The sequence below is a fragment of the Tupaia chinensis genome, unplaced genomic scaffold, assembly GCF_000334495.1.
Source record: "Tupaia chinensis unplaced genomic scaffold, TupChi_1.0 Scaffold000515_1, whole genome shotgun sequence".
Classification (NCBI taxonomy): domain Eukaryota; kingdom Metazoa; phylum Chordata; class Mammalia; order Scandentia; family Tupaiidae; genus Tupaia; species Tupaia belangeri.
The window spans coordinates 7163569-7188642 of record NW_006160028.1 but is presented as its reverse complement, the minus strand read 5'-3'; the positions used below and the strand labels follow the sequence as shown (position 1 = coordinate 7188642).

Below are 25074 nucleotides of genomic sequence, written 5' to 3'. Positions count from 1 at the left end.
GTGAGACTAAAAGTCCTCAAAATAAAACCCACCAAAAAAAAAAAAAAAAAAAAAAAAAAAGGTACAATACCATGTTAAAAGATACATACAGGGGGGACCAGCAGTTGGCGTAATGGCTATGTTTCTGGACTCCCACGCAGTCGACTGCGCTTCGTGTCCCAGAGTCGACTTAAAACTCATGCTGGGTGCGTGTGTGTGCGCGCGTGCCCAAGATCCCGAGAGGAGAATGGAGGAGAAGGGATTGCGGCGTGGCCATCCCCCCTGGGGGGTGATTTCTCGCTTTCTGTCTCTATGTCTCTCTCTGTCTGTCTGGTGAGCGCATGTGCCCTATAGTGAAAACCTCTCCAAAAAAAAAAAAAAGTTACCAGATACAGGGAACAGCGGTTAGTGTAATGGCTATGTTGTTGAACTCCCATGTAGCTGACAGCGGTTCAAGTCCCAGACCAGTTGGCTTAAACTCATGCCGGGTGCGTGTGCGTGCGTGCCCAAGATCCCGAGAGGAGAATGGAGGAGAAGGGATTGTGGCATGGCCATCCCCCCTGGGGGGTGATTTCTCACTTTCTATCTCTCTATCTCTCTCTGGCGAGTGCATGCTCCCTGTAGCAAAAACCTCTCTAAAAAAAAGATACATACACATATACTTAGGATGAATGTGTGTATATACATATGTATGCATTTATAAAGGACATATCTGGACACATAGATTATTATAAATGGCTTTTTCTGGGGAATCAAGATGATTATTTTTGGTAGTTGAAACAATTCTGAATCACACACCCCTCCCCCCCATTAAGTATTATAAGAGATTCTTCCCTGGGAAAGATACAGAGTATAGAGTTACAGGAAATCTTTATTGTTCAAACTGTCCTGGAATAAAAGACGGCTTACTCTGCTAAGAGGTCAGCTGAACCATGATACCTAAACGTGAAAAAATGAACATTTACCCACAATACGGATTAGCTTCTATAGATGTAACACTTCTGAATACAGTTGAAAAATTGACTATCATGGGACCAGCAGTTAGCGTAATGGCTATGTCGCTGGACTCTCATGTAGTCGACCGCAGTTTGAGTCTCAGACCCAGTGACTTAAACTCATGCCGGGCGCGTGTGCGTGCGTGCCCAAGATCCCGAGAGGAGAATGGAGGAGAAGGGATTGCAGTGTGGCCATCCCCCCTGGAGGGTGATTGCTTGCTTTCTCTCTTTCTGTCTGTCTGGCGAGTGCATGCGCCCTATAGCAAAAAAACCTCTCCCCCCAAAAAAAAATTGACTATCATGGAAAACAGTAAAACTGTAGCATGACCTGGGGAAGTAAGATTTTTTTTTTTTAAGAATTATTTTATTGGGACTAGCAGTTAGCCTAATGGCTATGTTGCTAAACTCCCATATAGTCGACCACGGTTCGAGTCCCAGAGCTGGTGGCTTAAACTCACACCAGGCACATGTGCGTACATGCCCAAGATCCTGAGAAGAGAATGGAGAAAGGATTGTGGCGTGGCCATCCCCCCTGGGAGGGGGTGATTTCTTACTTTCTCTCTCTCTGTCTCTCTTTGTCTCTCTGGCGATCACACACGCTCTATAGCAAAAACCTCTCAACAAAGAGAATTATTTATTTTATTTATTTTAATTTGACCAGAGAGAGACAGTGAGAGAGATGATAAGTGAGAAAGCCATCTACCAGGTCCAGGACTTGAACTGTAGTCGGCCATGTGGGAGGCTAGCACCCTTAACCACCACACCAACTGCCAGCCCCAGGAAGTAAAAATTCTTATAAAATTCACATTTAAGGATCTGTAATATAATTCATTATTTTAATAGTCTGAAAGAGAAAAAAATGGCATTTCATCAAATCCTAAAAAACTTGTTCGTTAAATTCAGTTTCTCTTTGTGTTTGAATCTCTTAGAAAACTAGGAACAAAGGAAACTTCTTCACTAGGAAAGAATATCAGAGGAGCCAGCAGTAGGTGAAATGGCGGTTAAGGTACTGGATTCCCACATGGTCAACTGTGGTTCAAGTCCCAGATATGAAGGCTTGCTTTTTCACTTTACCCCCCCCCTCTCTCTCTCTCTCCTGTCCCCCTCTGGTCAAATTGAAACAAACAGATAAGTTAAATGAAATAATAATTTTTTAAAAAATAATTATTTTATTTAACTGTATCAATTTATTTTAATTTGACCAGAGAGGAATAGAGTGAGAGAGAGAAAGTGAGAAAGCAATCCGCCAGGTCTGGGACTTGATCTGTGGGGGGCCATGTGGGAGTCTAGCACTGTTAATTGCCATGCCACCTGCCAGCCCCAAATAAAATAGTTCTTTAAAAAAAATTTTTTTTTAAAAAAGGAAAGTATTAAAAACCAATAGTAGTTCCAGTTTTAACAGGCCGAAGTAAATAAGCACATAGAATCTCTTCTTCCTCCTGCCAAATCCATAGAAATTGTGGGGGGGAAATGTTTAAAAAAAAAAAAATGTACCTCCATACAGACAAGGACAGTTTTGGTGGGTCAGAAATAGAAGTTTTCACAAAGCAGAGAGTAGATGGTCCACAGGGGCAGAAGGGAGACGAGGGCAGGGCAGTGGTGCAGCTCTGAGGGTACCCAACCCCAGCAGGCTACCTAAGTGGAGATGAGCTCAGTCTGTCACCATCATTAACCAACACACCGAGAGACAAATTCAGCCATTGACAGGACTGCAGCCGGTAATGCAGGTTATTAGCGCAGTCACCGTAGGACCCAGTCTGGAGCAGGCGGTGCAATAGATGCTTGCTTGACTGACTGCTGCAGCGTGAGCTAGTAGTGGGTTCTGTGGTATGTGGAATGCTGGCCCACCACCAGTGATTTATGTATTTATCAAGAGTCCATTGTACTTATGGGAAATTTACTTATTGTAGTTTTGTGATTTTTTTATTCAATATTACATACTGATGAAATAATAGGTGTTAAAATTATTCTCTTGAAAACCAAGTTTGAATGCTGTGTAATGACAGTAGCAAGTTGTTGCAGAAAAAATACTGAATTATGTTTGTGCCAGACAACTGTAAAAGATTTGAGAGAATATTTGAAAATCTAGGATTTTGTACTCAGATTACTTTGCAAGTGTAAGTTCTTGTTTCACTTTAAAGAAGAACTTAGAGTTCTGACCTCCATCTCGTGGGTGTACCAGGAAATAATGAGAAGGAAACTGAAGAAATAACAAGGGATATTTTCCAGAACTGAAGAGAAAGGTAAGTCTTCAGGTTAGAAAGGCTCAGTAAGTATCAGGATGAAGACACACACAAGTACATTCACAGACTCGAACCAGGTTGTAGCACACGAAAATGTAAGAGAAGTAACTGGGAGAGTTTGCTGTCTGTTTGGAAGGAAAAGGAACAGATTCCTGTGCTGCAGTACATTGCAGATGGTTTAAAAGTTTAACTAACTGGAAACAAATACAGACGCAAGAACTTGTATGCAAATGTTCCTAATAGCGTAATTTATAGTAGCCACAAACAAGAAAAAAACAGAATGAGCCCTATTCTGCATTCAGGGTGACCCAGGTCAGTTATCTCAAGGCAAAACTGTCCAGTGCCTTTGGTTTAACTTGATGGGTAAGTTAACTTCTAAAGTAATACTTCAGGTTTTGTTTTCCATATTTCTTTCTGTACTTGTAGGATCTATCATTTGAACTCTGTCTTTTTCTTTTTTTTTTTTTTTTTCTAACACCTTATTCTTTTTTGAGGGGGGTTTCCCTTTGAAATTTTAGTTTTTTGGAGTAAAACAAACTCTGCATTCCAGATCCCCCCTCCCCCCAGTTTGCTATAGGGAGCATGCACTTTCCTGATAGAAAGTAAGAAATCACCTTTGGAGAAGTCACACCACAGTCCCTTCTCCTTCGTTCTCCTCTCGAGATTTTGGGCACATTGCCTGGTGCTTTTCAAGCTGCTGGTCCAGGACCCAAACTAGTCGACCATGTGGGATCTTGCACCTTAACCACCATGTCACCTGCTGGTCTATCTTTTTACTTTTGGAGTATGTGTGTGGTATTTTTCTTTTTATTTATATATTTACTTATTTTAAGAGATTTTAGCTATAGGGCATGTGCAGAGAGACGAAGTGAGAGATCCCCCCTCCCAGGGATGACCACGCTGCACTCCTTTCTCTTCCAGTCTTCTCTCAGGATTTTGGCCACCCATGCACACATACCCAACATGAGTTTTAAGCTGCCCGGTCTGGAACTTGAACCTTGGTAGGCTATATGGGACTCCAGCCGCATAAACATTAACGCCATCTGCTGGTCCGTTTTTTAATAGGGTCTCTCCACACAGGGATCTTCCTGCTCCAGCCTCTGCAGTCACAGGCATACGGCTCCGTACTGGGTCTTTCAGACAGTTTCACATTGTCCATGCTGGCCAGGAGCTCTGAGTCCTCTGTCTCTGCCTCCCAAGCAGCTGGAACTGTAGGTGCTAGTCCTCCCATGTGGCCTTAGCTGCCAAGCATCAGAGTCCAGCACATGCTGCTGCAGCTGGGCAATTTTTCTTTTTCCATTTAGTTGAGGGAGAACAGATGGGTAAAGAAAAACAGATTTTTGTCATTTTATGAAATGTTTTTGGATAATTCTTGGCCTATGAGTATTAAAGATGAAGTGAAGAGCCAAGCTGTTTTTTAAAGAAGTTTTTTGCTTTGAAGGTGGCATACTGCTTTAGTTAAAGGGTCAGCTTCTGGGGCCAGCAGATTGCGTGGAGGTTAAGGCACTGGATCCCACACAGGTGAGACTGTGTTTCAAGTCCCAGACACAGTGGCTTGAAAAACCATACTGGGTGCATGTATTTGCGTGCCTAAGATCCCAGGAGAATACTGGAGGAGAAAGGATTGTGGCATGGTCACACCCTGGGGTGATTTCTCTCTCTGGCAAGGGCTTGCACCCTGTAGTAAAAACTAGGAGAATAAAGAAATATAGCTTCTGTAACTGCATGGCATACAACAGGATCTTACTATGCCATTTGCTAGTTAAATGTCCTTGGGAACGTTACTTAATCTCCCTGAGCTTCCAGTGTCACCTTTTGTAACATAAGAATAGTATTTTAATACACAGGGTAATTATAAGGGTTTAAAGAGGTATGATAGTGCTTGTCTTTAGTAAGTGATTATTATTATTTGCTATAGGGCACATGTGCTTGCCAGAAAGACTGACAGAGACACAAAAAGCGAGAAATCACCCCCCCCCCCCCCACAGGGGTACAGTCCCTTCTCCATTTTCCTCTCGGGATCTTGGGCCCGCAGGTACATGCCCCCAGGGTGAGTTTAAGCCACTGGGTCCGGGACTCAAACCACAGTTGACTACATGGGAGTCAAGCGACATAGCCATTATGCCAGCTGCTGGTCCCAAGTAAGTTTTTAACTGTTGCTTTACTTCTGGTACCAGTGGGATAAAGATGTTAGCAGTGAGACATTATCATCCTGGGTTCTTCTTGAAGATCCTTATTCCTTTCCACTGTATAAGGAACCTGTGTTTATAATCTGAAACTGAAAACATGAATACAGATAAGAGAAAAATATAAAATATCTGTAATACTACCACCTAGAAATAACATTGTTAACAAGAACTTCTTTTTCTCATGATACTTGTTTGGAATTAGGGTGTCTGTCTCATTGGTAGAGGAGGCTATTTTCTTTCTTTCTTTTCTTTCTTTCTTTTTTTTTTTTTATAATAAAGATTTTTGCCATCGGATGTGTGCACTTCCCAGCGAGGAGAGACAGAGACAGGGAAAGTGAGAAATCCCCCGCCCCCTGGGGGACTGGCCACATCAAAATCCTTTCTTTATTCTTCTCAGATGATTTTGAGCACACATGCACATGAGCCTAGCATGATTTTCAAGCCACCAGACCCTGCACTTGAACCACATTGGCCATGTGGGAGGCCAGTGCCTTAACCACTATGCTGCCTGCTGGCCCAGAGGAGACTGCTTGCCAGAGAGAAGAAAAAACATCCCCAAATGAGGTCTAGTCATGCTGTAATCCCTTCTCCATTTCTCCATCCTGTCAGGATTTGGGGCATACATGCATATGCACCTAGCATGTTTCTCAAGCTGCCAGGGCAGGCCAGAAATCAGCCTTTGGTCAGCCTTGTGAGATCTGACCACCCTACCACTAGCCCATGGGGCCAGCCCTCATTTTCACTGTTTTAATTCAGTAGACTCAAAAGTGAGATTTGCAGTGAACAGCTTGTCATGTCTGGAATTTTGTGAGCCTTTAAGTCTTACCTCAGCTTCTTTGTATTTACCTATAAGTAACATTCTACTTTTATTTCCTAGGGTCTTTTTAGGTGTGTGTGTGTTTAAATAATTCTTTATTTTATTTTATTCATTCATTTATTCATTCATTTATTACAATTTGACCAGAGAGAGAGACACACACACACACACAGAGAGAGCGAGAGCGAGAAAGGAAGCCACCAAGTCCAGGGCTTGAACCATGGTTATCCATGTGGGAATGCCCAGCACCTTAACCACCACGCCACCTGCTGGCCCCTAGGTGTGTTTCTTCATTGGATCTTCTTAGACACCATTAAGTGCATATATACATACATGATCCGAAGACTGTTCTATAGTCTCTAGCCAAAAAGTCACTGTTGAAATTTTATTTCCCATCTTAAGTATATCTTATTAGCTCTTACCCAGTTAAGCTCACCTTCCAAGGTTATACAGTGTCATGAGTATTAATAACTTTCAAATTATGTAGTAGTCCCTCGCCAATATTAAATCACATGCCTTTACCAAATGATACAATGACAGCTGTCTCACCAATTAATTCCCTCTAATTACGATTTAAATTTTTTTTTCTTCAGTTACCAAAAGTGTAGATACATTTAACAAGGTGATTAAGCTCTTTAGACTTCCCTCTTTAGGGAATAGGGCTCTTTTCTAAGGTTAAACTATTGGAAGATTTCAGTCTGTAGTTTCAGCTAGCCATTCTCTTTTTAACTGCATCAGGAGCTTAACATTCCGGTGTGAAATGATGCCTCACAACAGTTCTTTCTAGGTTGAAATGATGAGGGCTTGTCCATTTTATTTTCTTACAAAGGGTAAATTTTTTTTTTTTTTTTTTGGTTTTTGCCATGGGGTGGGGGTGTGTACTTGCCAGAGAAAGACAGAGGGAAAGTGAGAAATCATCCCCAAAGGGGATGGTCATACCGTAATCACTTCTCCTTTCTTCTGGGATTTTGGGTGTCCAGGACTTGAACCACAGTTAGCCACATGGGAGTCCTGCACCTTAACCACCGGGTCACCTGCTGGCCCCTAAAAGATAAAACTTAAAAGATTCTAATACTATGTAGTAATATAGTAAACATATAATGTTATGTATAGGTTAAGTGTTGGAAGAGTGCTAAAAATTGTTTTTATATCTTAAATTTTTATTCTTTCAAGGATTTCTAGATGAGGTTATGAAGAAGTATGGTAGTTTGGTTCCACTCAGTGAAAAAGATGTCCTTGGAAGATTAAAAGATGTCTTTAATGAAGACTTTTCTAATAGGTATGTTAATGGTACTAAAGGTAAGCCCTTGAAAATAAAAATTGTTGACATAAATGACTTTGCTAGAGGAAAAGAGATGCTTAGTGATAACTTGAATAGAACTTTTAAAAAAAATCTTTTTCAAAATCTCTTTGTTTCAGAAAACCATTTATTAATAGGGAAATAACAAATTATCGGGCCAGACATCAGAAATGCAACTTCCGTATTTTCTACAATAAGCACATGTTGGATATGGATGATCTGGTGACCCTCGATGGTCAGAACTGGCTGAATGACCAGGTGAGTGAATGGTAGGTCCTCATTGTGCTAATGGTGCAGAGTGTTGGTCAGTAAAGTGCAACTGCATTTTCTGGATTCGCCTCAATTATCTTTTGAAGTCAAGGATTCTTTATTTCTCACTAAAGTGTGACTCATTTGCTAAACCCAGTGTCCAAAAGGTCTGATTATTGTTAGCATTATCAATATGTTCTTCATTCTCATTGGGATGTTCTGAATTATATGGGATTAGTAAAGTTGGTTTTATGTTTGTTGGCTTCTTATAGGTCATTAATATGTATGGAGAACTGATTATGGATGCAGTCCCAGACAAAGTAAGTGAAAACTTCTTTTTCTTCAGGTGAGAGAGTCCTTTTGTATTAAAAGTATCTTTGGGGGCTAGCAGGTGGTGTAGTGGTTAAGGCACTTGACTCCCACATGGCTGACTGCAGTTCAAGTCCCGGACCTAACAGCTTGAAAATCACGTGCAGTGCATATACATGCATGCCCCAAATCCCAAGAGGCGACTGGAGGAGAAGGGACTGCCGCACAGCCATCCCTGCTGAGGGGTGATTTCTCACTTTCTCTCTCTGTGCATCTGTTTGTTTCTCTCCAGCAAGCATACGTGCCCTATGACAAAAACTTTAATGAATAAGTAAAAATAAAGTAGTTTGTTTTTAAACTATGTAATTATCTGCTCATCCTTAGGGTTTTTTTTTTTTTGAAAACAGGACTAGATTTTTTTCTTAATGTAATATTAGAGTTGGACTTAAGCTCTGTGAAATCACTTCTACTTACTTGCAACTGGTGGGTGTGTTTGTTGGTATCTTAAGGAACTATTTTAAGATTTTTAATTTAACTCTAAGTTTCATTTTCTTGGGAACCAGCAGATGGCATAATGGCTATGTTGCTGGACTCTCATGTAGTCAGCTGTGGTTTGAGTCCTGGACCTGGTGGCTTAAACTTAACGCCGGGTGTGTGTGCGTGCATGCCCAAGATCTTGAGAGGAGAATGGAGGAGAAGGGATTTTGGTGTGGCCATCCCCCCTAGGGGGTGATTTCTCACTTTCTCTCTGTCTGTTTCTATCTTTCTGGCAAGTACATGCGCCCTATAGCAAAAAAAAAAAAAAAAAAAGTATTTTCTTTAGAAATGTTAAGTAGTATTTACCTTCATTTTTCTTGTAAATGTTAGATGTTCATGTCAAATACACACTTTACCTCATGAACTGTAAATTCTTTTAGGAGCTTAATTACATAATAAAAGTTTCATTTTTAAAGTTTGTTTTAGGATGTGTATACTTGCCGGGGAGAGAGAGAGAAAAAGAGGGAAAGTAAGAAATCACCCCTGCATAGGACCAGCATATGGTGTGATGGTTACGTCTCTGGACTCCCACACAGCTAACTGGGGTTTGAGTCCCAGACCTGCTGGCTTGAAACTCACTCTGGGCATGTGTGTGTGTGTGTGTGCTCAAAGTCCTGAGAGGAGAGTGGAGGAGAAGGGATTGTGGCATGACCATCCCTCCTGGTGGGTGATTTTTCGCTTTCTGTCTCTCTCTCTCTCCAGCAAGTGCATATGCCCTATAGCAAAAATCTCTCTTAAAAAAAAAATTTAAAAAAATCATTCCCACTCAGGGGTATGGCCATAGCATAGTTCATTCTCCTCCAGTCCCCTCTCAGGGTTCTGAGCCACGCCACAATCCCTTCTCCATTCTCCTCTCGGGATCCTGGGCAGGCACGCACACGCGCCCGGCGTGAGCTTTAAGCCACCAGGTCCGGGACGCTAACCACGGGCGACTACATGGGAGTCCAGCAACATAGCCATTACGCTAACTGCTGGTCCCCCCGTTTTTTGTTTTTTTTTTTAAAGAAGAATTTTTTATTTAACTTTTCTTATTTATTCATCCATTCCAATTTGACCAGAGAGGGACGAGGCTGGGGGAGAGTGAGAAAGCAAGTTGCCAGGTCCAGGACTCAAACCATGGTTGGCCACGTGGGAGTCCAACACCCTTAGCCACCATGCCACCTGCTGGTCTCGTGCCTGATATGTTTTTCTAGCCACCTGTTTGTAACCAAACTGCAGTTCGACATGTGATATCTAACCACATTCACCTCTGCACCACCCGCTGGCCCTAAAACTGTATTTTAACTTAATATATTAATTTTTCTATCTGAATACTCAGTGCCTGATGCGGAGCAAAGCTTTCTAAGTACTTTATGAGACTTGTAAATCTAATAAATTAAGCAGCTATAATAAACTTCGGGTTTTAGTATTGCTTATGAATACAGAAAAATATTGTATAATTTGAGACTAGCAGATGGCATAATGGTTATGTCACTGGACTCTCACATGGCTGACTGTGGTTTGAGTCTTGGATCCGGTGTCTTGAAATTCACACCGAGTACGCGTGCACGGGTGTATGCCCACAATCCTGAGAGGACACGAGAAGAAGGGATTGTGACATAGCCATTCCCCGTGAGGATGGACTTCTTGCTTTTTGTCTCTCTCTCTCTCTCTCGGTGAGTGCATGTACTCAACAGCAATAATCTCCCTACAAATAAGGAAAAATATTGTATAACTTTTGGGCTGGCCCTGGTATACTATTTAAGTGCCCAGAATCCCAATAAGATGGAGAAACGGAGGATGAAGGGGTAGTGGTGTGACCACACCCCACACACTGCGTGTGTGGGGAGGTGCTTCTTCCCTCTCCATCTTCCTTTCTGTCTCTCTCTGAGTACATGTGTCCTCTGGCAATTAAAAAATAAAAAGAATGAAAAGAAAAATAAAACTTTCTACTTGAAATTACAAATCTCTGTTGCATCATACATTGGAATCATGAGGCTAATCTGTCAGATTCTCTGTTATGTCAGATGCTCTGAAGTTATCAGAAAGGTTAAGCCTAGGGAACCAGCAGTTCGCATAATGGCTATGTCGCTGGACTCCCACGTAGTCGACCGTGGTTCCCGTCCCGGACCCGGCACGTGTGTGTGCGTGCCCAAGATCCCAAGAGGAGAATGGAGGAGAAGGGATTGCGGTGTGACCATCCCCCCTGGGGGGTGATTTCTCGCTTTTTGTCTCTATGTCTCTCTCTCTCTGTCTGGTGAGCGCACGCACCCTATAGAAAAAAACCCCTCCCCCCCAAAAAAAGAAAGGTTAAGCCTAAACATTTACAGATTATTTTTAACATAAAAATATTAATTTTGAATGTTTCATTTCCCTTCATTATCTGTGTACTTAGAGATAAATCTAAATTTTCATGGGATTTAATGGACATTTAATAAGGCAGGGCTCTCAGAGTGTGGTCCCCAGATAAGCATTATGAACGTCATTTGGGGACTTACCAGAAATTCACATTTTCAGAGCAAAACACAGACTTATTCTAATGCACACCAAGACTGAGAATCACTGCTCTAAAGATAGCTATTCAAGCTCTTTTTAACCATGTGTTGAGCTGTGTGGTTCTCCAAAACATGTGCATCAGAATCACCTAGAAGGTTTACGAAACTATATTGCCGGGCAGCCCCTTTGAGTTTCTGCTTTAGTGGGTAAGAGGTGGGACCTGAGAATTTGGATATCTAGAAGTCCTCAGATGCTGCTTCCATTACTGGTCTGGTCTTGGGGTTGACCACACCCAAGACCCACGGCACTAAGAGACAGTTCTGTCACCCCAAGTGAGCAGAGTTACTAAGCAAATATTTTCAGATGACAGTAAGTTTACTATCTCAGGTTACCCGATACCATTTATAAACCAGAAATTTGAAGCAAGGGTGCTTATGTTCCATATGGCCAGGGTCAGTCTTTCGGTAGTAGAAATGATCATGCTGAGACCTTCTCATAGTTGTGTGACAACAGGAATCTCCAGATCCACATCCTTCAGTTGGGGATAGTTTTGTAATCCATTTCTCTTGAGTTCAAGGTAATCGTTACCTCATTTTTTCATAGCCTCTTTCAACTTTATCACCTGATTGGGAGACATTTGTCAGGTTGCTTCTCTACTTGATTGGATTCAGGTAATCTGTTTACTGCCCCATTCCACTTCTGACTATAGAGCACAGCTGTAAGGTCATTCTAATGAATATTTGGAGCAAAATCTTCTCTGAACCACATAATTTCTATATTTTGATCATTATTTTTTAAAAAAGAAATTTTTCTTCCCTTTTTTGTTTATGTTTGACCTTTTTTTTAAGTTCCTATTTTCTTTTGAAATTTAATCTGGACACAGCTTAATATAATCTGGTTACTTATATTTGGTGTCTATTCTAGGTACACTTCTTCAACAGCTTTTTTCATAGACAGCTGGTAACCAAAGGATATAATGGAGTAAAAAGATGGACTAAAAAGGTATTCTCTTTTAATTTTGTTTATTCTAAATTTGAAATGAAGATGATAAGCCACTTTAGGTGGAAAGATTAAAACTTTTTTAAAGAATCATTTTACTGGGACCAGCAAATGGCATAATGGCTGTGTCGCTGGACTCCCATGTAGTTGACTTTGGTTTAAGTCCCGGACCTGGTGGCTTAAACTCCTGCTGGGCGCGTGTGCGTGTGTATCCAAGATCCTGAGAGGAGAATGGAGGAGAAGAGATTGCAGCGTGGCCATCCCCCCTAGGGGGTGATTTCTTGCTTTCTGTCTCTCTGTGTCTGTCTTTCAGGCGAGTGCATGTGCCCTATAGCAAAAACCTCTCCAAAAAAAAAAAAAAAAAGTTGACCCAGATGGTGTGGTGGCTAAGACACTGGACTCTCAGGTTGCCAACCTCTGTTTGTATCCTGGACTGGTGGCTTGAAAATCATGTTGGGCGTGTGTGTGTGTTTGCCCAAAATCCTAAGAGGAGGGAACCAGCAGTTAGTGTAATGGCTATGTCGCTGGACTCCCACATAGTCGACCGTGTTTCGCGTCCCGGACCCGGTGGCTTAGAACTCACGCCGGGCACATGTGCGTGCGTGCCCAAGATCCCGAGAGGAGAATGGAGGAGAAGGGATTGTGGCATGACCATCCCTCCTGGGGGGTGATTTCTCGCTTTCTGTCTCTATGTCTCTCTCTGTCTGTCTGGCGAGCGCAAGCACCCTATAGCGAAAATCTCTCAACAAAAAAAAAAAATCCTAAGAGGAGAATGGAAGAGAAGGGATTATGGTGTGTCTATCCCCTCTGGGGGGTAATTTCTCACTCTCTCTCCCTTTCTCTCTCTGGCCAGTGCACACGCACTATGGCAAAAACAAAACAAAACAAAATCAGTTGACCATCTATGTAGTTCTGTTTCTGGACTCTGTTCTCTTATAGTGACCTTTGTGTACTTATGCTAATACTGCACTGTCTTAATTATTGCATCTTTATAGTGTGTCTTGAAATGAGTGTAAGCCTGCTAGCTTTGTCCTTTTTCCCAGATGGTTTGGCAATTCTAAGTCCTTTGCCTTGGGGTCTAGCCCATAACCTAGGGTGTTAAGTGAGCTGGATCCCACACGGCTTACTATGAGGTTTGAGTCCCAGTCTTGGCAACTTGAAAAAAACACACTGGGTACATGTGGGTGCATACTCAATATCCAAAAGGGATGGAGAATGGAGAAAGGATTGCAGTGTGACTGGGCTTGTAGGGGTTGCTTTCTCACTTTCCCTCTCTCCAGCAAGCTCACATGCCCACTGGCAAAAATTTTTGAAAAAGAAAAGACAGACTTTCAGTCTTTGAGCATGATAAAGCTTTCCACTTACTTAGGTCTTTTTTGTTGTTGTTTTTAAGAATTATTTTATTGGGACCAGCAGTTAGCGTAATAGCTATGTCGCTGGACTCCCATATGGTCCACCGCGGTTTGAGTCCCGGACCTGGTGGCTTAAAACTCACACCAGACACGTGTGCGTGTGTGCCCAAGATCCTGAGAGAAGGTTGGAGGAGAAGAGATTGCAGCATGGCCATCCCCCCAGGCGGTGATTTCTCACTTTCTGTCTCTGTCTCTCTCTGTTTGTCTGGTGAGCGCATGCGCCGTATGGCAAAAACCTCCCCCCCCCAAAAAAATATTTTATTGAACTTATTTATTTATTTAAATTTGACCAGAGAGGACCATAGTGAGAGAGAGAGAGAAAGGGAAAGTGAGAAAGCAAGCCACCAGGTCCGGGACTTGAACTGCAGTTGGCCATATGGGAGTCTGGTGCCCGTAACCACCACACTACCTGCCAGCCCCCATTTACTTAGGTCTTTAATTTTGCTCAGCAGTATTTGTAATGGTTAATGTGTAGGTCTTATGTATATTTTGTTATATGTATTCCTGAGTTTCCACATTTCTGAAACTACTATAAGCAGGATTTTTTAAATGTTACCTTCCAGGTGTTTGGTGTTGTTGGTATATAGAAATATAATTGATTTCTGTATATTAACCTTGTATCCTGTGACTTTGCCTAACTCTAGGAACTTTTTTGTAGGTTTTGGGAAAAGAAAAAAAATTTTTTTAGACAGATTTTTGTTGTAGTGTGCATGTGCTCACCATAGAGATAAGGAGAGACAGAGCAAGAAATCACCCCCCAGAGGGGATGGCCACACCACAGTTCCTTCTCCTCCATTCTCCTCTTGGAATTTTGGGCATGTACACACATGTGCCTGGCGTGTTTCAGTCCCCCAGGTCTAGGACTTGAACCATGGTTGACCATGTGGGAGTTCAGTGCCTTAACTATTATGCCACCTGCTGGCCCCTTAGTGAATTTTTTATAGATAGTCATGTCTATAAATAGTGACAGTTTTATTTCTTTATTTCTAATCTGTATGCTATTTTTTTCTTATTATACTGGTTAGGATTTCTAGTAGAATGTCAAATAAGAGTAGTAAGAGAGGACATCTTTGTTTTGTTCTCAGTCTTAGCAGAAAATCACAGTTTTTCACTGTTATATATGATGTCAGCTGTGATTTTCCAAAAGTTCATAGAAATGGCATATTATAAAAAAAATTACATGGATTTCCTTTTTTTTGCATAAAAATTTTCTTTCTTTTCTTTCCTTTTTTCCCTTCCTTCCATTTCTTCTTCCCCTCTTTCTTTTCCATTTTCCTTTCCTTCCTTCCCAGAGGCATGTGCACACTCACTGGAGAGACAGAAAAGAAGAGAGGGAAGGCCTTCATGGAGAATGGTCTTACAACAATCCTTGTTTCTCCATTTTCCTTTCCTTTCAGGATTTTTGACAAACATGCACAGGTGCCTGACACATTCCTCACACCATTGGTTCCAGGATTCAAACCATGTAGTTGCTTGGCCATGAGATCCAGCTGCTTTAACCACTACACCACTGGCTGGCCCTTTTATGTTTTTTCTTTAGTTTTCCATGAGTGAGAGGGACAGAGAGGGAGAGACAGCCATCAACTCCATCAGGGTCTTGAAGCTGCCATCCACCTCTAATCTTCAGTCAACCCCAGATTGAAGGCAGGCATGTGTCTAATATACTCAGGGAATCTCAGGACCTGAACCAGGAGCTTTCCCATGTGGGATTGCTTGCAGAGTGCCAGCAGGTGGCATGGTGGTTAAGGCACTGGACTCCCACATGGCTGACTGACACTGTTTGAACCTCAGACCTAGCAGCTTGCTCTCTTGCTCTCTCTCTGTCTCTTGTCTCTCTCTAGTGAGCGCACATGCCATATAACAAATTAAATAATAATAAATAAAATAAACGAATAGTAATTTTAAAAGAGGAAGATGGAAGACTTACATCTTACACTGTTTTCTTTTTTTTAAAATCTGCCAGGGGATATGTGTGTTCACTGGAAAGAAAGAGAGAAAAAAATGGGAGAAAGCATCCATCCCTGGGGTCCTTTGCTGTGGGGGAAAATCTCTTTTCCATTTCTCTTTTTGAGGTTTCAGGCATGCATGCTCTTGTACCCTCCATGTGTTTCAAGCAGCCAGAGCCACACCTTGAACTGCTTAGTCCAACCATGTGGGTCCAGTCGCCTTATCCACCACACCACTGGCTGGCTTCTTTATACTGTTTTCTAAAATTATCAGCCCTTCTTAGATAAGAGTTCAATATAGGTCAAAATAAGTACAAAAACTTAGTCAGGATAAAAATTAGGGATCATGGGACCAGCAGGTGGCATGGTGGTTAAGGTGCTGGACATTCCCACATGGCTGACCATGGTTAGAGTTCCAGACCTGGTGGCTTGCTTTCTCACTTTCCTTCCCTTTCTCTCTGTGTCTCTCGTCAAATTAAAATAAATGAATAATAAAAAAAAATAGAATTAAATCTTTAAAAAAATTTTAGGGATCAAGCCCTAACTGGGTAGTTGATAAACATAGACTTATTAGGTTAAATGGGAAACAGTACTTCTTTTAATTCTTAAATGATTGTTGTGTATTGCAGTTTAGTAGTTACAGTTGTGCACTTTAGAGCAAGACCTCAGTTCAAATTGTGGTTCACTACCTAGTTTCCTGATGTTGGGCTGGTCAGAGGCCAGGAAAGGGAAGCTACTGTTCCTTGTGGGTTTGGATAACCTGTGGTGATGGCTGCATTTCTTCCTTTCTTTTTCATCAGGTGGATTTATTTAAAAAGAGCCTTCTGTTGATTCCTATTCACCTGGAAGTCCACTGGTCTCTCATTACTGTGACACTGTCTAATCGAATTATTTCATTTTATGATTCCCAAGGCATTCATTTTAAGTTTTGTGTAGAGGTAAGTTAATATACATCCTGTTTTCTCATGTATATTTTGATTAATCAAATAGCATTTTAGTTCTAGATAGAAGAGCAGAAGTCAGTACTACAGAGAAGCAGTTTCTGTCATGAAAACTGCTCAAATGTTGCTGAAAAAAGGACCATGAGAGGAGTGGTCTTCAGGTGGGAAGAGGTGATCGGGAAGATGTAGGTCCCTCGTGAGATACATGACCTATTTGGATTTCATCAGTATTTTCCCCTGAAAACTGCATTTTTAATGTGGATAGAAATTGTTTGCCTTGGATTCTCTTAGAGCTAAAATTGGACCATGCCTTTAAAAATACTTCTGTGGAGAGACCAGCAGTTAGTGTAATGGCTATGTTGCTGGACTCCCACGTAGTTGACCGCGGTTCGTGTCCTGGACCTGGTGGCTTAAAACTCAGGCCAGGCGCGTGCGCGTGTGTGTGTGTGTGTGTGTGTGTGCCCAAGATCCTGAGAAGAGAATGGAGGAGAAGGGATTGCGGTGTGGCCATCCCCCCTCGGGGGTGTTTTCTCGCTTTCTGTTTCTCTGTCTCTTTCTGTCTGTCTGGCGAGTGCACGTGCCCTATAGCAAAAACCTCTCCCACCCCCCCCCAAAAAAGGCAAAAAAAATACTTCTGTGGATTCAATTGTAATCCAAGAGAATTAGTTAACAAACTACTAGAATTTAGCTAGTTTAGCAAGATGGTGGGGTACAATAGCAAGAAAAAAGCAGTAGGTTTTCTGATTTTCCTACACTATCAAGAACCTGTTAGAAAATGTAACTGAAAACAAGATTCCATTTACAAAAGCAACAACACATGACTTACTTAGGAATAGATAGATTGATGGACAGCATAAAGAACCCAGAAATAACTCATGTGTGTAGGAGAAAGCACAGGCTATTCGCTTATGGCACTGGGAAAATGGTCTATTGAGAAAGCGAAGTACAGGCATAGGTGGTGCCACTGGGAAGCCACGTGGAGGCAGCATGCTGGGTGCACTGTGAGCACCTGCCATCCTAGCTCATGGGGGTGCTGGGGCTGCAACACAGGCAGACCCTGTTGAAAATACCTGTCTGTCTCTTTTTCCCCCTCTTTCCCATAAAGAAATAAAATTCCAAATGAAATAAAAACCTAAATATAAAGCATAGAACTATAGAAGTATTTGAATAAAATACAGAAGATGCTATGTTCTTGGAGTAGGGACGGCCTTCTTTACATAACCACCCCGGGTGCTGGGGCTGCAACACAGGCAGACCCTGTTGAAAATACCTGTCTGTCTCTTTTTCCCCCTCTTTCCCATAAAGAAATAAAATTCCAAATGAAATAAAAACCTAAATATAAAGCATAGAACTATAGAAGTATTTGAATAAAATACAGAAGATGCTATGTTCTTGGAGTAGGGACGGCCTTCTTTACATAACCCCCCCCCCCCCAAAAAAAAAAAGACACAAGGGACACTTTGACAAATTTAACCATACCATAAATTAAGCTTCTGTAGGTCGTAAAGTTAAAAGAAAAGCAACAGACGTAGAGAGCACACTTGTGAGATGACAGTTACTGTCCAGAACATATAAAGGACTGCAGAAAGGGTACAAATGGACGAGGTGGGACAAAGGGCCTAATGAAATGGATAAACGACAGCACCTGTAACTCAGGAAAAATGCAAATAACCTTGAAACATATGGAGAGATGTTCAGCTTCATCAGAAATAAAAGAAATGAAGAGTAAAACTACATCAGGGTTCCCCCCCCTTTTTTTTTGCACATTATATTAGAAAAAGTTTGAAGGTATTCAAGTATCTATATGGGTGTAAAAAAAAGACATTCTGGGCTAGCCAGTGGTGTGGCGAGCAGGGGGGCTGGACCCCACAGGACTGGCCTTGTGGGGACATGCTAGGCACATGTGTGCACATGCCCTAATCCCAGAGGAGGATGGAAAAGGGATTTCAGTGTTGCTGTAGCCATCCCCCAACCCTGGGGCAGGGAGGTTGCTTTCTCATTTCTTCATTCTATGTCTCTACCTGTTTCCTGCAAGTGCACAAACCCTACAGAAAAACTTTTAAGAAAGAAAAAGAAAATAGGCATTCTCATTTTCTAGTGGGGTGTATAAGTTGATATAGTCACTTGGGGACAGTTGGAATTCTAATTGGTTCTAAGTGCCTTATAAATGAAAAAGATGCATATCCTGTTGTATACCAGTTCTATTTCTTTCCTTCTTTATTTCTTTCTTTCTTTTTTTTTAAAAGAATTATTTTATTTAATATTGTTTGTTTGTTTGTTTGACCAGAGAGGTATAGAGTGCCATCTGCCAGCCCCTGCAGCTCTATTTCTTGGTATCTACTCCAAAAAATTCTTGTGTCTACACATGGGTGGGGGTTATATCAGGATGTTCACTGCAACATTATTTATAATAGCAAGAAACAAAACAACCTAAATTCAGCTCTAACCAGAAAATAAATACTTCATAGTAAATCCATACTATCAAGCTAACCATAGCAGTTAAAAAGTATAATAGATCGCACATATCTCCCCATTTGCCAGAGCCTGTCTTTATGGTCTCTTCCCTTGACTAATCTGAAAGGATAAAAATGAAAGGTCTTGGGCATAATAGTGCCTTTAAGAATCATTCAGGGGCTGGCCCCATGTTTGGTGGTTAAGGGAGCTGTTTTCCAGATAGCTTACCCCCTGGTCCACATACCCAGTGACTTTTAGAACATGTTGGGCATGTGTGACTGCATGCCCAAAATCCTGATGGTGGAGAAATAGAGAAGGGATTGCAGTATGACCATGTCCAGCTGAAGGGTTCCCCCCACAAACCCAACCCCAGCCTCATTGGTGAGTGAACATGACCTTGGCAGTAAAAAAGGAAAGAAAGAATCAGATTTTGACAGGCAGAGGAGGATGAAGGCTTCAGAAAAATCACCTAGAAAATATTTGCTGTGTGCTTTGTGCCAGGCAGCTAGGCTGGAGTCAGGGAGGGATTAGACAGACATTTACTGTCATGGAGCTCATGGTGGTTAAACAGAATTTTGCTTAGAAAACAGGCAGTAGGTTTCTGAGTGTATCTGGATTATTGAGGGCCTGGTTGTGCACAGTCATTGAAAAATCCATCTTCTTTTAATTTTTTTAAAGAATTATTTAACTTATTTATTTCAATTTGACCAGAGAGGGACATAGAGAGAAAGAAAGCAAGCTGCCAGGTCCAGGACTTGAACCGTGGTTGGTCATGTGGGAGTCCAGTCCATCCAAACATAACCACCATGCCACCTGTTGGCACTGAAAAATCCATCTTCTGATTTTTTTGTCCAGGCCTTCCTGCACAGTTCTTAGGTTTTCAGCAAAATTACAGTTGGCCTGGTAATTTTGCATGTTTTCAAAAGGATCCAAAGAGTAGACTTGTTTTTGGTGGCAGCTAAAAGTTATTTAGAGCCAAGTACAGTTACTCAGGATTAGGCTATCCTTTTTTTTTTTGTTTTTTAAGAATTATTTGTTCAACTGTATTATTATCATTTAAATTTTTTTATTTATTCATTCATTTATTTTAATTTGACCAGCGATAGAGAGAGAGAGAGAGAGTGAGAAAGCAAGCCACCAGATCTGGGACTTGAACTGTGGTCAGCCATGTGGGAATGTCCAGTGCTTTAACCACCACGGCACCTGCTGGTCTCCTTATTATTATCATCCTTTTTTAAAATTTGACCAGAGAGAGAGGGAAAGTGAGAAAGCAAGTCACCAGGTCTAGGATTTGAACTGTGGTTGGCCATGTGAGAGTCCAGCATTCCAACCACCACAACACCTGTTGGCCCCAGGCCATTTTTTGTTTTAAGGGGAGATAAAGGTCATAGAGGCAGCTCTAAATGGTTGTTGGGGACCTGTATTTCCTGAGTTGATGAGAATGTTTTAAATAGTCACTAAATAAAGATGTAGATTCTGTGACAGCACGGACTACAATAGCTTTATTTGTTTGTTTGTTTATTTACTTATTTTTGAGAGGTTTTTGCTATAGGGCACGTGTGCTTGCCAGAAAGACAGAGAGAAACACAGAGACAGAGAGCGAGAAATCGCCCCCCAGGGGGGATGGCCATACCACAATCCCTTCTCCTTTATTCTCCTCTTGGGATCTTGGGCACGCACGCACACGTGCCCAGCATGAGTTTAAGCCACCGGGCCCAGGACTCAAACTGTGGTCGACTACATGGGAGTCCAGCAACATAGCCATTACGTTAACTGCTGGTCCCCACAATAGCTTTATTTACGACTGTGTCTCAAGCAGTTGATGCATTATAAATGATCAGTAAATATTAAATGTAGGTGACCCATTTTTAAGGACAAGTCCTTTTTGTCTTTATTTTATTTACAACTACATATGTACTGCTTATTTCAAGAATTTGAAGTTGTTGTCTAGAGGGAGACAACATGCAGTCATTCCTTGTTAAATAAGTATTTGCTTTCACACATTTTTCCCCCCCAAAGAGGTGGCTTCTATTTTTACTCCACCTTTATGGGCATTTATTTAATTTGTATAACCTGTGCCTTCATCCTTCATGTATGGAGAGCTGCACGAAGTCGAGGCATAAGGTATATTTTGAAATCCAGTAGACTTCATCTTGCTTGGGGTTTCAGCAGTGGACTCGTCAGTAATCAGTGTTCAGAATGGGTTGAGTATCACTTTCCAGAAACTCAGTGTTACCCTTCCTGCAGCCTTCAGAAATAAGGAGTATATTTGAGACTGGAATGTTTTCACTTAGTGTTAGTTATTGATTTATGATAATAGAAAGTTCCTTCCCTTTAATGGGCATTGGCAGTGATTAAAGCTTTCTTTTGTCTTGGCAATATATATGTTTCAAATGCAGTATCTTGACTTACTGCTGAAAAAGGGTAACTGTCTAATAAAACATTCCAGTTAAACAAATACTAGTGTCTACATCCAAGTATATAGCTTGAGTATAGAAGGTCTGATATCTCCCTCAGTATGCAATGCAGATCTGAAAGTTCCCGCTTAAAATCTTCAGTGCATACTCTGCCCAATAATGGGACCATTGCCTTCTCCTTTGCTTCTGTTGCTGTGGGCAAGTTCTATTTTTCATGAACTGATGGAACACAGCATTTGTGTTGTGGTTTCTTTTTAACCAGAATATAAGAAAGTATTTGCTGACTGAAGCCAGAGAAAAGAATAGACCTGAATTTCTTCAGGGTTGGCAGACTGCTGTTACGAAGGTAAGTGTGTGATAAGATGTAACTCAGGTATGTCCAGGGATTGGAACCATCTAAGGGGTGGGTACCTTCGAGCATTTGCAGACTGGTGACAGAGTTACCAAGGAGAACCTGGAGACGCCAGGAGGCCTCTGGCTGCTCACCTTCCAGTACTTGCTGGCACAGGGTACGCCAGTCATTTCATCTTTAGGACAGTTGCTAATGATGCTTGACTGAAAATAAAACAACTAGGGGGTGGTGGGATGGTACCTGCCCCTTGCCTCCTGGTTCTTATTTCCAGATCACCCATAACAGAGCAGGGCAATGCTGAAATGACCATTTGGCTCCACTAAGGGAGCACGTAGCTGGGCTACTTTCCAGAGCTGCCAGGAGGACAGTGGCCCAGCGCTTCAGTTTGAGCAGTCTAGAGGAAGCACCATGGTTGGCGAATAGGTAGTGAAGCTGTCGGTGGGGCGGCATCTCGATGTGACCTCACAATCTGGCCATGAATACCGGTGTCTTACATCTTATGTCAGTGCTTTGTTTACGAGGTGTTTTGTATATATAGTCTTGTTTGATCCTTAACAACATGAGAGGTAGATGGGCCATTTAGGGGTAAGCATCATCTTCGTACTATAGATGAGAAAAAGAAAAGTAGGTCTGACCTTCCACAAAGGACATCACAACTATTAATAGAGTCAGGTTCCTGAACTGAAGTCTGTCTGGATCATTGATCCGTGTTATAGGCAGGTCTTGAAACCTTTAATCCAAGCCCAAAGGGACAAGATTTACTAGTTTATCCTTGAACTGAACAAGATGTTCACTTTTAAAATTAAACTTAAATTTTGTGTTTTAAATAACAGTAGTATACCAGTTCAAACTAGAACTAAAATTGTATATTTTCTCAGTTTACCTAATCAGATTATCTAAGTATTCTGAATTTAGTCAGGATCACTCATATTCTCACTTTTAGGCAGAATACAGTGACCCCGTTCTTTTGGACATACTGCTTACTTTCACAGTTTCATTCAAAGAACAGATAAGAGTTGTGTGTGCGTGCATGTGTGTGCATTCCCAAAATTCCAGGAGGAGAATGGAGGAAGGGATTGTGGCATGGCTATCCCTTCCCCTCTCACTGTCTGTCTCTCTCTCTAGTGAGTGCATGTACCCTATTGCAAAAATTAAAAAAAAAAAATTAGGAAACAACAGAGTCAGGAAGAGCCAAATCAGGACCGTAAAGTGAATGCCTAATGATTTTGACATCAAAACTCACAAAACTGGCCTGGTTTGAAGAGAGGAATGCACAGGAATATTACTGTAGAAAAGAACTCTAGTGAAATTTTCCCAGGTGCTTTCCTGCTAAAACTTTCTCTAAATACTCCCATTATAAGCATATGTTACTGGTCTTTGGTGGAGAAACCAGTCAGCAAGCAAAATGTTTTGGGCATCCTCCCCAAAAACATTGCCATGACCTTTGCTCTTGACCAGGTCTTCTGCATTGATTGGACCACCTCCACCCCTTGGTAGCCCTTGCTTTCGTTGTGCTTTCTCATCAGGATTGTACTGGTAAAGCCATGTGTCCTCTTCTGTTACAGTTCTGTGAAGAAATGTCAGGCTCTCAATCCCACTTGAAACTGCTCTAGTCTGCAGCTGATCTGGGTGCAACAGTTTCAGCACTCATTAAGCAGAAAGTTTGTTTAACTTTAATTTTTCAGACATACTTGTGCAAACTAAACCAGTCAAGATGTGTATGGTATTGACTATTGTTTCTGCTGTTTAATAGTTAGTACTCTTCAAGCAGGGCATGGACAAGATGAGCTTTTTCAACTTCGCAGATTGGTACGAATGGTCTGCTGCTGCAGACGTCATCTTGAACATCATCTCATCCCTTCTTAAAACAAGCCATCTATTTGTAAAGTACTGATTTCTTTGGGCATGCCCCATAGATGTTTTGATGATTTCATCATTCTTCCACACAAGCTTTACTCTAAATTTGATTCTTGTTCTTGCTTCAATTTTAGCAGAATTTGTGTTACTCTGATAGGGGCTCTTTTCAAACTGATGTCTTAGTGCCTCAAACTAAATCTTATTCAGATGTGTTGTAAGAAGTTAGAGTTTATTCTGGTGCAAAACTTTTTTCATAGTTAATTTTTTTATAATATGCATCTTCAGTGAATTTGGAAGACCTCTCATGCCAGAGGCATATACACCACTGTTCTGGACAGGAACAAGTTTCTTGTCCTTTGCTCACTTTTCATAAAGTAATTTTTCTTATCTGAAGAGGAGTATTTAATCTTATTTTAATGACTATTTTGTTTTTTTTTCCCCCTCAGTGTATTCCACAACAGAAAAATGACAGTGACTGTGGAGTTTTTGTGCTCCAGGTAAAGAAATACCATTTCCTTTCTCGGCATTTATAATGTGAAAAGTACATTGGTTGAATTAGGAGGGATGACTGCCCCTGCATGTGTGCATGACTCTAGGTGCGGCAACAAGAGTACTTTCTCGTCCCTTTGCTGCTGAGAAACAGCAGTTTCTATATTTTCTCATGTTACCAGTAAGAAGAACCTAATGAGAGCCATACTAGATGCCGACTGGACTTTGTATCATAAACTGTTGGTATTTGCAGAAACAAGCAAACCGGGGACCAGCAGGTGGCATGGTGGTTAAGGTGCTGGACTCCCACTTGACTGTGGTTCAAGTCCCAGACCTGACACTTTGAAAGTCATGCCAGGCATGTGTGTGTGCATGCCTAAAATCCCAGGAGGAGACTGGAGGAGAAGGGATTGTGGCATGGCCATCTCCCCCCTGTCCCTCTTTGTCTCCTCTCCAGCAAATGCACGCATCCTATGGCAAAAACCAAACAACCTGGCAAGCAACCTGCAAGTCTTTGAGTAATTAATTAGATTTTAAATAAAGGGCCACATTCAAAAACTACTCTCTCATACTGTAGGTCTCCTTACAGGTCTAAAAGGGTTATATATGTGTGTTCAGTTTTATATATATTTACAAAGAAAATTATATAATTCTTGAATTTAGAGATTTACAGAGATCTTGGAAGATAGGTTCATTCACACACATCATATGTTTGGGTTTTATAAACAAATTCAAGTTCCCTCTTAAAGGCTACTTTAGAGGGCTGGCAGATGGCATGGTGGTTAGAGGCGCTGGACTCCCACATGGCCAACCATGGTTCGGGTCCCAGATCTGGCAGCTTGCTTTCTCACTTTGTTGCTCACTTGCTCGCTTTCTCTCTCTCTGATCAAATTAAATAATTCTTTTTTTTTTAATTTGTTTTTTTTTTTGAGAGATTTTTGCTATAGGGCGCATGCGCTCGCCAGACAGAGAGACAGAGAGACAGAGAGACAGAAAGCAAGAAATCACCCCCCAGAGGGGATGGCCACGCCGCAATCCCTTCTCCTCCATTGTTCTCTCGGGATCTTGGGCACACACGCACATGCGCCCGGCGTGAGTTTTAAGCCACCGGGTC

General features: G+C 41.6%; 1 protein-coding gene across 3 annotated transcripts in view; it reads left to right on the top strand.

The window, feature by feature from the left end:
- SENP5 (SUMO specific peptidase 5) overlaps positions 1-25074 on the top strand; it is a gene marked incomplete at its 5' end in the record, with an annotated part of 44660 nt that overhangs the window by 15909 nt on the left and 3677 nt on the right. For 2 of the 3 annotated variants that reach the window (XM_014590983.2, XM_006156768.3), the window contains 7 exon segments: positions 7397-7502; positions 7643-7781; positions 8045-8092; positions 12018-12095; positions 16251-16388; positions 21525-21608; positions 23918-23968. In XM_014590983.2, the coding sequence (XP_014446469.1) occupies positions 7397-7502; positions 7643-7781; positions 8045-8092; positions 12018-12095; positions 16251-16388; positions 21525-21608; positions 23918-23968 (644 nt within the window). 3 annotated transcript variants of the gene reach the window in all.